General features: G+C 38.5%; 2 protein-coding genes across 2 annotated transcripts in view; one reads left to right on the top strand and one right to left on the bottom strand.

Moving 5' to 3' along the window:
* Nucleotides 1-369: 369 nt before the first annotated feature.
* The window catches only part of LOC134752188 (1-phosphatidylinositol 4,5-bisphosphate phosphodiesterase epsilon-1-like), a 167,014-nt gene continuing 152,316 nt past the window's right edge, over nt 370-15,067 (bottom strand). Inside the window, exons 39-43 of the mRNA XM_063687800.1 lie at nt 5,352-5,478; nt 4,307-4,406; nt 3,743-3,845; nt 2,081-2,203; nt 370-497 (exon numbers count right to left, since the gene is read on the bottom strand). Of these exons, the coding sequence (XP_063543870.1) occupies nt 2,090-2,203; nt 3,743-3,845; nt 4,307-4,406; nt 5,352-5,478 (444 nt within the window). The 3' untranslated portion in view covers nt 370-497; nt 2,081-2,089. The remainder of the gene's footprint in view (nt 498-2,080; nt 2,204-3,742; nt 3,846-4,306; nt 4,407-5,351; nt 5,479-15,067) is intronic.
* On the top strand, nt 11,097-14,831 carry LOC134752179 (RNA-binding protein cabeza-like). Its single transcript, XM_063687791.1, has 2 exons — nt 11,097-11,186; nt 13,706-14,831. The coding sequence occupies exons 1-2, from the start codon at nt 11,172-11,174 to the stop codon at nt 14,360-14,362; spliced, it is 672 nt and encodes a 223-aa protein (XP_063543861.1). The 5' UTR covers nt 11,097-11,171; the 3' UTR covers nt 14,363-14,831.

Raw genomic sequence — 15,067 nt, 5'->3', positions numbered from 1 at the left:
ATTTTCTGTTCCAACTCCGTATTAACTTTACTAGGGGCATAAATATTTAAGACTTTATCTTCAGTAGGGCTGACTTCACTTCTAAAGCAGCTTCCTCCACTGTCTTTCCTTCCGTCCTTCTGACTTTTAACTATAGTGAAAAAGAAATCTATTAAATTAGCTATTCTTCTTTCCGTGCCATCATCGTCATCGGAGCTGGTTAGGTCAGATTCTTCTTTGACTAGAGGGCATTTCTTAGGCTCATCGATTTTCTTGAAGACTGTCTCTTGGATGACCTGGAGGAGGTCTCGGGCTAACCTGGCGGGGGAGCGGGAGTCGATGGGCTCGTAGGAGGCGGGCTCGGAGCGGCGACGGTCCCGTTCGCGGTCCCGGTCCCGGTCGCGGTCGCGGTCGCGGTCCCGGTCCCGGTCAAGGCGGAGGAAGTCCCAGATGGAACCGAGTTCAGAGGAGAGTGAGGCGCGGTGGTGGGCTAAACTGGTACCGAGGCGACGGAATACCTGTAACGATAGGTTTTCAAATGATTTCTCTTGATTAACTCTGCGACTGAAAATCATTGTGGGGGCACTAGAGTAGGCTGGCATAGCTTAACTAACCGCTGCTTTTTCTTTTGAAATTACTAGCAAGCCGAATTTTGTTTTAACGATATTTAAATGTTATCAATGCTTGGCTTAATTTAACATTAACGTTAGACCAAAAATGCCTAGTAATTTTTAGGTTTTTTAGGGAAAATGTACCGATATTTGAGTATCTTAATTTTTTCCACTTTATCAATATGTCAATTGTATTATAATATCCACTTAATCAAAATACTTAATCAGGAACGAAGTGCATATTGAGTTTAAAATGCGTTGATGTCTTTTATTCCATACAATGAGTAAGCGTTGGAAAATCAATATTATAGTTGTCTAAATGTGACGTTTTCAAACAAAAGGTACCACATTGTCGGTTGTCGATAAGGTTGATTTCAAATTGAAGCTACACGAAAATAGCGCCTTATTGACAACCGACAATAAGTACCCTTTTGGTTGAGGATGGTACAAATTATTGTATAATGAACATTTCAGTTTAGTTAGAAGTATCATAGTGTTCAGTTTAGTGTAGGGTCTGCTCGGGCAGAGGTACACCTAGAGCCCCCTACAGGAGTCAGGGAGGGAGGGTAGGGGTGGGGGGGTAGGGTACCCTACAGGGTTAGAGTCGGTGTAGCTTTACTTGATATCCATAAGCACATTGTAATATGCCTACTTGATAAATAATTTCTAATAATCTTTATCTTTATCAATGAGGGCTACCGCGTTTAATTGCGCCGCTAGGGGCGCTAGTGTAGATGGAGGTCTTTCAAAATGCCAAATGCGTAGAAGTTTTGGGGGTTTCAAGCTTTTTTATTGGGAATTTTCACTCCTTATTCATAATTGTGGTAAATCTTTGTCCATCTTTGATTAATCATGGTAAACAATAGATATAGCTCAATAAATGTTAGCGGTTTAAAAAAAGTGTCAACTAAAATATATGAAAAATTAAACAGGTTAAAAATGGCACATTTAGACGTTAAAATACATTTGTGTATATTAGAACCTATTGATTTTATAAAAATAAGCATAGAAGAATTTTGAGATCTGTTTTTCTGAACCTTTTTTATTATTATTATTATAAACTGATCGGCGATTGGCCCAAGTCACACCTGATGGAAAGTGAAGACAGGGCCTAAGATGGAGCTCACCGGTTCAGTAACAGCCTATTCACTCTTGTTTTAAAGAGACCGAGGTCATATTGATCAGGGAATACAGATGGCGGGAGCGCATTCCATTCCTTAGCCGTCCGTACCAAAAAGGAGGAGGCAAAACGTTTCGTCCGAACGAATGGAATGTGGACCACGAACGGGTGCATACGCTCCCCGCGCCTGGATGTCCGATGATGGAAAGGGGAAGGTGGGATCTAAATAAATTTAACCTACATACACAGTGGCGCCAACCGGCGAGCACAAAAACGGTATCCCTCATTATCATATCCAATATTAAAAATATGCCCTTATTTAAAAATTAAAGTGGAGTAAGAGATGCAATAGGTAAGTATCCATCGTCACCTGCCACACTCAGGAGCGCCAGGCGCGCAGTTTCCGGAGCGAGACTCTCTTGAAGCGCGCCACCTGCGCCGCCAGCGCCTCCGCCCCCAGCGACCCGCCGTGGGCCTCGCCTTCCGAGTGGACCTCAAATCGGGCATAGCATTGTTGAAGATTTAAAAAAAAACCAGCCAAGTGCGAGTTGGACTCGCACACGAAGGGTTCCGTACCATTACGGAAAAAAACAGCAAAAAAATCAAGTTTGTTGTATGGGAGCCCCATTTAAATATTCATATTATTCTGTTTTTAGTGTTTGTTGTTATAGCGGCAACAGAAATACATCATCTGTGAAAATTTCAACAAATTTCTAGCTATCACGGTTCATGAGATACAGCCTTGTGACGACAGACGGACGGACAGATGGACAGCGGAGTCTTAGTAATAGGGTCCCGTTTTTACCCTTTGGGTACGGAATCCTAAAAAAGTCATTTGAAGGGTACACGGAAAAAATATGTCTAGTCACTTTTTTCGGAAAATGAGTTTTTCATTTCAAAATGTAGAGCTCTTAATGTACTATTAGTTATATCTTTTGCTACCACTGTATAATATATGTAACACAACTTTTTTTAATTAAAAAAGACCTGTTCACGGAATTACCATACATTTTGACACGGTTCCAAATTTTAAAATCGCGATTACTCAAAATGTTACTAAAGTGACTAGACATGTTCTTTCCGTGTACCCTTCATTTAGAACATAATAAAAAAATGTTGCTGAAATTTTTACTCCGTCCAGCATATTGACGTCATACAAGCTTCATGCTGACAAACCGTTTTTAGGGTTCCGTAGTCAACTAGGAATACTCTTATAGTTTCGCCATATCTGTCTGTCCGTCAACGGCGTCGCTCCGTGATCGTTAGTGCTAGAAAGCTGCAATTTGGCATGGATATATAAATCAATCATGCGGACCACATATTTAATATATACGCTAGATGACGCAAATACCACTATTTGTATTGAAACCAAGCGTGCCGACTTTTTCATACAAAATGTACGCATAATATAATTTTAAAATTACTTATCTGTGATAGGAAATATGTTCTTGCCTTTGGGTGATCGAAATTTTTGGGCTGTTGCAGTTAATTATCATGCAACGAAGAATTTTTAAAGTTTTCACGAACGTCCGGCTGCAACAACTGACGTGCGTGGACTGTCAAGAGCGACGATCAACCTCGACGCTTGGTCGGGGTTCGGACACGCGAAGTAGATGCATTTGCGTCTTCTATGGTATATTTATTTCTGTGATGCGGACAAAGTGGTAAAATAAGAACTAAAAAAAAATATATAGCGTAGTGGCACCAGTGACCAACAGGAACCTATAACCGACACTTATAATTTTTACTCAAGAAAAGGATGGGAAAAGACGGTTCTTGTAAGTAATAACCTACATAAGAACAAATTAAATTATTTTCTATGAAAATATTATATGTGGGGGCGCCACAAGCCTTCGGGAAATTGTCATATACTTGGAAATTTCGACCCATGCCACCGCGACCGGATAGCCGAGCGGTTCAGACACCTGTCCGGTAAATTGGGGACGCTGGTTCGATTCCAGCTCTGGACACTGGAGGCTTTGGTCATTTTTTCCTTCGTATATGACATTTATTTCAGTTTATAATAACCTACCTCTCTTGAAGCCGCCCGCCTTTGCATGAAGGAGCGGACTTCTTTGTCGGAGTGACCTTTCGCCCGTCCTATGCCTTTGCCTAAAGGCGTCGATGACACTCTCCTGAAAAACAAAGAATAATATATGTAGTTTTTTTATACTAGGTTGCCAAAAAACTAATAAATGGCCCGCCTGATGTAAAGTGGTCACCGCATCCTATGGACGCTTGCAATCACATAAGTGTCGTGCCGACGCACGGGAGACGCTAGTGTGGGGTGACCCTTACTCCTGACTAGTTAGGTGGGGCGTGTACTTGTAGCGGTCCATTGTAAAATTAAATAGACTTGGATAATATATTGATTTAAACTAACACGATTTTTACTCACAATTTTAAACTAACAAGTGAATTAATCGCGTAAAAACTTTATTTATAGCCCGACTGACTAGCCTGAGGTTTCTGCCTGTGACCACGAACGTAACGTCACGTTCGAAACGTCAAGCCGTATGAACGTAAGTTTTTACGCGATTAAGTCACTTGTTAGTTTAAAATTATAAAACTTGGATAATCAAATAAAGTATTTTACCGGCAATGTGTAGGGTCACTGTACGCCGCCTGAACAGGCGGTTTCACTTCGCTCGCTTCTGTGGACATGAAACTGCCTCCAAGCGGGAACGGTGAGGTGCCTAAAAAATTGACAGTTCTGTTACATGCGGCAGGATTTTATCTAATACTTTACTAATCTTAGGGCCTCTTGCGCGTTCCAGGGTTAGACAACAAACTCGGAGTTAACCGTTTATACAGGGTTAATCTGCCTGTATCAAAGCGAATTAAGTAGACATAGAGTGCTCACTCCATAAATCAATTTTATTACCAAAAAGACCATTATTTTCGTAGACGACATCTAGCGTCAAGTAGCGGAATCGTTGGATCCTGGCAATGGCGGCGCGGTGTCTGGGGTTGTACTGCTCTCTTAGAAGCATGGTGAGCTCCATCTTCGGCCCTGTCTTCACTTTCCATCAGGTGTGACTAGGGCCAATCGACGATCGGTTTATAATAAAAAAAGCATCCTAGGGTTGCTGTAACCTCTCTCTAGCCTATCTGAGTGTCCCACTGCTGGGCAAAGGCCTCTCCCTTAATTTCCACGATTCCCGATTTGGTGTTACCTCCGGCCAGTTGTGCAGGAAGCGGTAATCCCGCCATCTCCGTTTAGGCTTGCCCCGTCCACGCCCCTCAACCGGCATCCGGTGGCTAAGCTAGCCCACCTTTCCGGATGCATGCGGTAGACTTGAGTCAAAGTGACTTGACCGGCCCAATCCCATTTAAGCCTAGCTTTATCTGTAACCTAGCTTAGGCAAAGTACCTTTAATGGCGCCGCGGGTGATGCTGAGCCCTCGTTGGATTCTGGCAATGGCGGCGCGATGTCTGGGGTTGTACTACTGCTCTCATAGAAGCGTCCTAGGGTTGCTTGTCTGTAACCTAGTTTAGGCAAAGTACCTGTAATGGCGCCGCGGGTGATGCTGAGCCCTCGTTGGATTCTGGCGATGGCGGCGCGGTGTCTGGGGTTGTACTACTGCTCTCATAGAAGCGTCCTAGGATTGCTTGTCTGTAACCTAGTTTAGGCAAAGTACCTGTAATGGCGCCGCGGGTGATGCTGAGCCCTCGTTGGATCCTGGCGATGGCGGCGCGGTGTCTTGGGATGGGGGCGGTGCTGCCCTTTTCTTGGAGGACGAAGCGACCTAGGGTCTTCCAGCCGGCCTGAAAAAAAAATAGAAACATATGTCGACAAAATAGGAATGTGGTGAGTGAATGAGAACACGAGATAGCTCAGCCCGTACTTTTCGAAATAGTTTTCCATGAAAATGTTGATTGTAATTTCATGAGTTTTTTTATTTTTCGGGCCCATGATTCAGTGGTTAAATACATACATTGCGTACATTGTGCAACGAGGGGGATAAGTGACATATTGCAAACGAGGGTGATCGAACTCGTGTTTGCAATATTCTTACCCCCGGAGTTATACACAATGTTTTTCATTACACTTGCGAAGAAAAAACTAAATTTTGAGCGAAATAATTCTTAAATGGGTACGGTTATATTTCAAACACTCAACCGCCATAATATTGTCATTTTTTTACAGGTTACGCATCAAAGGAACATACCCATCTGGCATTCAACCACGATTGAAAATTGTGTAAAAATATTACGGCTATCAAATTAAATATTTTTTACATAAACAAAAATATTAAATTATAAACGTTAGTATGTTAAAAGTAAAACTCATTTATACCTTGATTTTAAATAAGTATTTTACTTATAGGTACAATTAAATTACTTGGTTCGTATGATATAGTGACATAAACCCGTACCGTAGGTACCCGTAGCCACGCCGTTTTGTCGCATAAAAAGTGTTAAGTTTAAAGTTTATATAATACATATATGTTTTCCCCTCACTAGCTCGGAAAGCCGTCTTTTATCCTTTAAAACCAGCGGAGAAAAACGCATTTTATCCACTAGTGGGGAAAGTAATTTGACCTTGGATGGAGCGTGTTTAAGTAGCTTGACAGATAACAAAACGTAAAACGCTTATAATAATGGTTCGTTCGATATTAATTATCATTAAATAAATGGTTTGAGAATTTAATAAAAAATACCAAATTTAGCTTTATTTACTGATTTAATTTTCAAGTCATAAACCTTAAAATTCCATAAGAAACGTTTGTTTTTAATAATGATGTTAAATAACGCGCAAATTCCGAACGCACAAGTTGAGTCGACGCAATTTCAAAACGCATCATTGACATTTCATCATTTCATACGTCAGAAATGTCAACATTGTCAACATTGTCAACAAATTTTTTACTTTAAAACTTCTCACGTAAAAATACAGAATTTCCAGAGTTTATTGTTATAATATCGTAAAAAAAATAGTGATTCCAGTGATGAAGATGATCTAACGCCTGTGGATGTTGTTACACACGGGTGCAAATGTATTTTACTTTTCGTGTGTTGAAACACTCGCTGGTAAAATACAACTTTGCACACTTGTATAACAAATAACTATTTTCAAGCAAGTGTGATGAAAAGGAAACCTTTTTTTTTAACAAATATTTCAACTCGCAGTTGTTTAACGCAAACTATTTGTGACGTTTTCAATCAAAAGGTACCACATTGTCGCTTACCATAAGGACGAAATTGGATTGTATCTTTATACGAATAAGCTGTCAGAGCGTTCTTATGGCAAGCGACAATGTGGTACCTTTTGATTGAAAATGGCACACTTGTCAAATAAATCAACGCACACCGCACTTAACGATTTTAATTCGATACAGACACAAGCGTCGCGGACGGTGGTCGTAACCCAAATGCAATATCGAATAATCAAGTTATGTTATATAACACTCAAAGGTCAGCAGACTGCAGGTTTGGTAGTTTTGACATCTCGTAACATAGGTGTGACCACGGTTCATATGCCAATGACTTAATGCTCACCATGTCAGATATCTGGCCTCACTAATATATCTTATATGAACAAGGAAAATAAATTGACTTTTTATTTATTGTTCTTGTGTGTTGGGTTTTTATTGTTTAGTGTAAGTTTTGACATTTTAACCCTTAAATGCATGATTTTTTGTATAACTTTTTAATAAATTGAAATAGATGTGTCATGCTGTATAAAAGTAATAAATGTGATTTTGGATAGCTGCATATTAAGCCACGGACCATCAAATATACGATGCATATATACATCATTATGCATTTAAGGGTTAAATTTACTTATATTTTGGATTTGTATTTACCTACTTATTCTTATTCTAATTGTGTTGACAATTCTTATTGGAGCTATAATTTTATTTCATTAGTATTGTTGTTATTTTCATTTTTATTTTGACGGTCATGATAGAAATTCATATATTTTTGATATTAATGCAAACTTATAATGTAATTGTCTTTCATGAAATAAATCATCTAATCTAATCTAATCTAAATAGGTAAGATGTATTCGGGTGATTCCGCCTACTTCAAAATGTCGGCTAGTTTAACAAATTTACACGAAACCTTTACAAATTATACATATAAACCTTCCTCTTGAATCACTATCTATTTAAAAAAAAACCGCATCAAAATCCGTTGCGTAGTACATAGGGACAGACATACAGACAACGGAAAGCGACTTTGTTTTATACTATGTAGTTATATCCGGACCTACATAATATATAAAATAAAAAATAAAATAAAATAAAAACATAATATATAAAAACACTAAAATGCGCGTTTTCCCAAAGGTAAGACCTAGCTAGATCGATTTTTAGCCCCCGAATTCCACATTTAGCAAATTTCATCCAAATCGTTAGAGCCGTTTCCGAGAATCGAATTTAAACTGTTGTGAGACATACTAACATTAAATAATTTCACGGTTTAGACTCACTTATTTTATTGGTGCTTGAGAAAGGAGACCTTAGACTCTCCGAAACTCGCGCGAGTGACTAAAACAAGTGAGTCTAAACCGTGAAATTATTTAATGTAAATATATACATGTATATATATATATACAAATATATCTCGTTTAAAGGTATATATAATATATATAGTAGTGTGACTACTTAAAAACACAAATCAAAAAAATTCATAAAATAATTTCATTTGTTCCTATCATTTGACCAGTGGCCTAGTTTCCTTATTTACATGTTACAAACGGAAGGTTTGCTATGAAAAAAACCCCGCAACAGGATGCGGCATTGCAAATTTCACATGTTGCATATTAGTTTTCGTAATAATCTAGACTTTTGAAACTTATTACATAGACAACGAAACACTATGAGGCCGATTCGAACGTAAAGCCTGACCAGTAATATTATGATCACGCGCCATGATGCGAAATTTCACTGGAACAAATTTTTTCATACTACACTGAAATATAACATTTAAAACTTTCGCGTTTTGAAACACATATTGAAACACATTTGAATTAAATTAAATTATCTTTATTTAACAAAAAACACAATCTCCATAGATGCACATTGCAGTGAGGTGGGGTTCAAGGTCATCACGAGTTACCAATATATTTATGTATATTAAACCTTATGTTTAAGAAAGAAAGAGGAGTGTAAAGTGTAAATTTGTATGTGTGTAAGCTTGTTGTGAGGAGGGAGTGAAATGTGTGTGTGTGAAATCTAAAAGTGTAATGTTATTTAAATTTTGTTTGGATTTAATTGTGTTCGCGCGTTATGAAAAGTGAATACAAGAACTCGAAAAGGAATGAAGAATTAATCCTATGAATACGAAATGTTAGGAATCTCTTGGAAGGTTTCAGAATTGCTTCTGATTCCTCGTAGTTCCAGTTATCGTGCGTCTCGCTCACGTTAATACATGTACGGACAAATATATACTAGCGAAAATACACGATAACAAAATGACATCATTTAGATATCATTCTGATTCCAGTGTACGTTCGAATTGGGCTGTATGGTTGCATTAGGTTGCGCTCATATTTATGTGAACAATTGCATAATACCGTATTAATTAGATCTAAAATATGCAGACCAATATAATAAATACTTTCACGCTATAAATAGGTATTAGTAAAAGATATTACATTCCGTAATTCGTAGAAATGTTTTTTTCCGCGCCTCAAGTTTTTGCAAGATTAAAATATGTTCATTATTATGGATATTAAGAAAATAAACGGAGCTAAATTAAAAACTAACGAGAAATATAAAATTTAAAACTTTCGCGTTTTGAACACATATTAAATCACATTTACAATCGGGTCTATCGCGAATTTATTTTGTTACCTTTATTTACCGACGTTTCGACACAGGTTTCACTGGTCGTGGTCGCGGCTAACTGACGTCCCAGCAAAATGTCAAAACAGAGATTTGTGTGACCACCCGACGAAAAGTGCATTTAAAGTTTGGGGTAGACATCACATTATCAAACCACCCACTACACATAAATGTTAATTATTGTCAGTAGTCCGACACGCAACACACACACACGTCGATAAATAAAGGTAACAAAATAAATTCGCGATAGACCCGATTGTAAATGTGATTTAACTAACGAGAAAGTTGCATTTTATCCACAAGAATGGCAAAGTAAACTGATGCAAATTTTGAATTCTTACCTCACGTTGGCTGGTATAATGGACTTTTAAATAGTTCATAAGCGCATTGTAATATGCCTACTTTAAAAATATAAACAATATTTATCTTATCGGCCCTAATAGGGTATTTGAGTGTATTTAAAATAAATTATTTTACACCATGCATGAAATAAAGCACCAAAAGATTAATAGAGAAATGTAGACAAAACAATTGCTTATTTTTAGACACAATTTCTATTTTAAAACCCGTATAAAACTATAAAGAGTAAGTAATTTGATTGTGACGTCACATGCTAGTGTTTCATATAAATTTCATAGTAGCAAAATCGTTTTGACAGTTCGAAATAGGAAACTGATTTGACTAGTAGTCAATTACCCTATTGTATGAATCAAAAAAATATCGTTACGAGTAAAATCATTGTTTTCACTAAAGTCATAGAAAAATAAGTAAGCGTAGAGTGCTCACTCCGTACATCAGTTTTGTTATCAAAACGACTATTTAATATTGTCTTCGGTTACCGCGATAGTTACTCATGAAATAAAACTATGAAAACGGATTATATCGCGTATATTGAATTTATAATACATCCCGACGTTTCGAACTCTTTACACCACGTTGACCACGAACGCTGTAAAGAGTTCGAAACGTCGGGATGTATTATAAATTCAATATACGCGATATAATCGGTTTTCATAGTTTTATTTCAAAACGACTATTATTTTCATAGTCGACATCTAGCGTCAAATAGCGGAATTATCAGTACTGCTTCTCGAAACTAGATGTCACGTTTATCGCAACTGACGAAAAGTGTATTGCTCAACAATTTACAACTAATATTACAAGCAGAAGGAGTTGAAAATAGAGTTCCGGTTAATCCGGTTATAATATTAGCTGAAAATTGTTGAACATTAGACTTTCCGTTCGTCGTGACATCTATTGTCGAGTTGCAGTACTGATAATTCCGCTACTTGACGCTAGATGTCGACTACGAAAACAGTAGTTTTGGTAACAAAACTGATGTATGGAGTGAGCACTCTATGCTTACTTATTTGTGACATTTTCAATCAAAAGGTACCACATTGTCGCTTACCATAAGGACGAAAATTACTTGTATCTTTATACGAAAAACCTGTCAGAGCATCCTTATGGCAAGCGACAATGTGGTACCTTTTGCTTGAAAACGACACATTTCTCTACGCTAAAGACAAATCTGACAGTTGTCATCTCATAATCCTGACTAATTATGATCGAAGGCCGGAGAAGGAGAGAGGCATAAGGCTCAGTATAAAAGCATCCATATTATGTTCAGGTCAACAAACATTCGTGTCCTGTCCGCGAGTCAACATGAAAGCGTTTTTGGTACGTAGTGAAAGTGATATGTGAGCTATGAGTGTATTGTGATTTTTACTGACCGGCGGGCGCATGTTACCTACTAAACTGTATTTTTATAAATCGTATAAATAGTAGATTGTGTCACAAGGGAGCAAAATGACATATTTACGGCGAGGGCGTACAGTCGAAAACAAAAATATCGATCCAGACAAATGGCTCAAAAATATGTGAACACGACTTCATTGTCTAAGGTGTAAGAGCGTACACATATTTTTGAAACTTTGGGAATGCATATATATTTATGCCCTTGACTGTACATTTGAGTCGTGAGCATAGTGAGATTCAAGTGTTAAGGCCCAATGTGTAAATAATTTTGCTACCTTGTGACACATACTGTTTTTCACATGACCTATGAGGAAATTATTAAATGTTTCAAAATATTATTTAACCTAAAAAATAGTATGCAAAAAAAACTGTCCTGGAACCTGGAACAGAAAAGTGCCACTTTCATACCCCCTAGCAGGGGAAAAAGTGCCACTTTGATCCCTCCTAGCAGGGATGAAAAAGCCCATTTCTGAATAGGTGATGTAAAAAGGATACATTTCATACTGCTTTTGTACTAAAATGTCAAATGAGATTTCACCACTGTGACAATTTGTCACATTCTCATGACAGGTGGCAGTTCGTTGTATACAGATTGTAGTGCGTAATTATTTTCAATCGTATTTTCACGGAAACGTAAGAACGTGCCTTGCTTATTTCAGTCAGTCTCGGTACAAAAAGTACTGACTTGACTGACAGAAGTTAGCATGACAAATACGAACGTTTCCGAGAAAATACGATGGAAAACGATTATGCAATACGACGCTACCTACTGTCTTTTCTATTGACTCGGAAATGTATGCAAAATTTACAATTGTCAATTGTCTTCTTCTTCTTCTTCTTCTTTTAAAATTATGGCTTCAGTGTGACTATTTCGCCAGTATCAAGGTATTGAGAGGTTTACAAACGACAAAAATTGTACGGTTGTACAAGACAGTGTACGGTGATTTGTTAGCTCTTGTAAATCGATAGCTAGACTTTACAAGAAGCACATGGACTACCGGCCGTTGACTCCAAGATGGTGGTTAAACGCGCTTCAAAATTAATTCTCCATTCACTGCACACTACCACATTAGTTTACTGTATAATAAGCTATCGATATTACACTTTAAACAATATTAATAAGCAAAAAACAAAGTAATTAATCACGATGCTAACTATCAAGATGGCGCTCGAACCGGAAGTCCTCTGTCAATTGTCAGCGTGTTGAATAGGCGCACGACTGACATGATTGTTTGATTAATTAATTGATTGATTTTATTTTAGTATCTGTGCCCTGTTTATCAAAAGCTTGTAACATAAGCGGATGTCACTTTTTGACAGCTTTTGTTAGAAAGGGACTTCCACTTGTATTACAAGTTACAAGCTTTCGATAAACAGGGCACTGGTTTAAAAAAACCGGCCAAGTGCGAGTCGGACTCGCGCACGAAGGGTTCCGTACCATTACGGAAAAAACAGCAAAAAAATCACGTTTGTTGTATGGGAGCCCTAAATAGGAGAATTTAAATATTTATATTATTCTGTTTTTAATATTTGTTGTTATAGCGGCAACAGAAATACATCATCTGTGAAAATTTCAACTGTCTAGCTATCACGGTTCATGAGATACAGCCTGGTGACAGACAGACAGACGGACGGACAGACGGACAGCGGAGTCTTAGTAATAGGGTTCCGTTTTTACCCTTTGGGTACGGAACCCTAAAAAACAAAGATTCAAGCGTGGTGAAATAGGCGACAGATTGACATGATTGATTCAAGATTGATTGATTTTAGTATCTGGTACGAAATATCACTTTTAGATATTAAAACTTTATGGCACTGTTCCCAAATCGTATATACATTCACCCGCGTTTTTAAGATTCGTATCAGTATTAATTGATAATTGCTTAAATAAATTTGAAGTCAATCAAATACTTGTTGTTGCGCAAATAGATTTTATTTATTTATTTAAACTTATTGCACAAAACATAAAAATGTACAAATGGCGAACTTAATGCCTAATGGTAATGGGGGTGGGTGGTGGTGGTGGCGGTTTTATGTACTTAATCAGAGAGTCATTATTTCTTAATTTATTTTTTGCCATTAAGCTTACAAAATTGTGTATGTGATACTACGATGCTACGAATTTTACAAACTTTACAAACAAATAGGTATATGTTCTGTCTCGTACTATAGGTAATGATTTATATGGAGTTTCAGTGATTTATAATCCAAAGACTATAAAGGTTTTTTGTTCAACCCCTAGCTGTAAAAAAAACTGTCAGTTAATTTCTTACATTTTGCCCAGTCAAATCTCGAAGTTTTCTTTAGCATAGCCAGTTCTAATTCTTGATTCCATGGTTCCGCCCGCATAGCATTTGTGTATAAAATGCTGCACGCCCCCCCTCAAGCGTCCTCCAACTTAGTAAGATACTCGTATGATACAAAAGTGTTCTTTTCCATAGATATTAGCAGCCGTAGCAGCCATCGGCTCGGCCAGACCCGAGGGTTACTCCTATAACGCTCCTGGCGGAGGGCTCTCCTCGGGCAGTCTATACACTAGCATTCGCGGCTTCGGCAGTGGAGGCATTGGCGGATTCTCTTCAGGAGGCAACGGGTTCTCTTCAGGAGGCAGCGGTTTCTCTTCAGGAGGCAGCGGTTTCAGCGGTGGCTTCGGCGGCGGTTACGGCATCGGCGGAACCACCCTTGTCCAAAAACACATCTACGTCCACGTCCCACCTCCAGAAACTGAAGAACAACACCCTCAGATCTTAGGAGGAGGCGTCCCCCAGAAACACTACAAAATCATCTTCATAAAAGCCCCGTCTCCACCTGCACCTATCACACCTGTTATCCCAGCTCAAGCTCAGAACGAAGAGAAGACACTTGTATACGTGTTGGTGAAGAAACCAGAAGAACAGGGTGATATTACTATACCTACTGCCGCGCCTACCCAGCCCTCTAAGCCTGAGGTTTACTTCATTAAGTATAAGGCTCAGAAGGAAGGCGGTATCGGGGGTGGATCTATCGGTGGCATTTCTGGCGGTAGCATTGGCGGTCACATTTCTGGAGGATCTGTAGGCTCTGCTTATGGAGCCCCTGTCCAATCCGGCTCATACTAAATTTAGCTTATGGAGCCCCCAGTCAGTAAAGCTCAGACCCATAGTAAATTTAAGGCAAAGTGCCTGTTTGTTATCAATTCGATTATGTATTTCTAAGGCATAAATCGATTATATGAGCATTGAAATATTCGATTAGCCAACCAACTACCTAGTCGATTAGTTTCGAGAACCGAATATTAGCAAATAATCATTAGTTCACCTATTGCCAGAGATTTAGTTTTAAGACGAACCAAAGTCAAAAGTATGCTTAAGACACAGTACTGCAAAATTATTATAGCCGCCATTTTTGTTAGCTGAAGAAGGCGCTATACGCCCTCATACTTTAAGGGCCCTCCACACTCGTTCGCGAATCGCGGCGCGAAGCCGCGAACGCGAGTGTGTAGTGTAGTTCGCTAATCAGCGAAATCGACTCCACACTTGCGTTCGCGGCTTCGCTCCGCATAGTGTGGAGCGGGCTTTACGTAGTAATCTGGTTTTCACGCGCTAAAGGTGCATCCACACCGCAGTTAAAGTTTGGGATGCACCTTAACGGTTTGACACTTCAGTAAACAAAACGTATGGCGCTGTTCAATGCGGTCTAGATCAGCTGTCAATTTTATGGTTACTATATTTAGTAATGCTTTGTGTTCCTTTGGCAGTAGGAGAGTAATGTGTAAATATTAATTTTAAGGTCAGTCACTGTCTTTTTTTAATAAAAAATGAAAT

Source organism: Cydia strobilella, chromosome 24 (genome assembly GCF_947568885.1).
Source record: "Cydia strobilella chromosome 24, ilCydStro3.1, whole genome shotgun sequence".
Taxonomy (NCBI): Eukaryota; Metazoa; Arthropoda; class Insecta; order Lepidoptera; family Tortricidae; genus Cydia; species Cydia strobilella.
The sequence above is the reverse complement of the archived record's forward strand: the minus strand, read 5'-3'. Positions and strand labels throughout refer to the sequence as shown.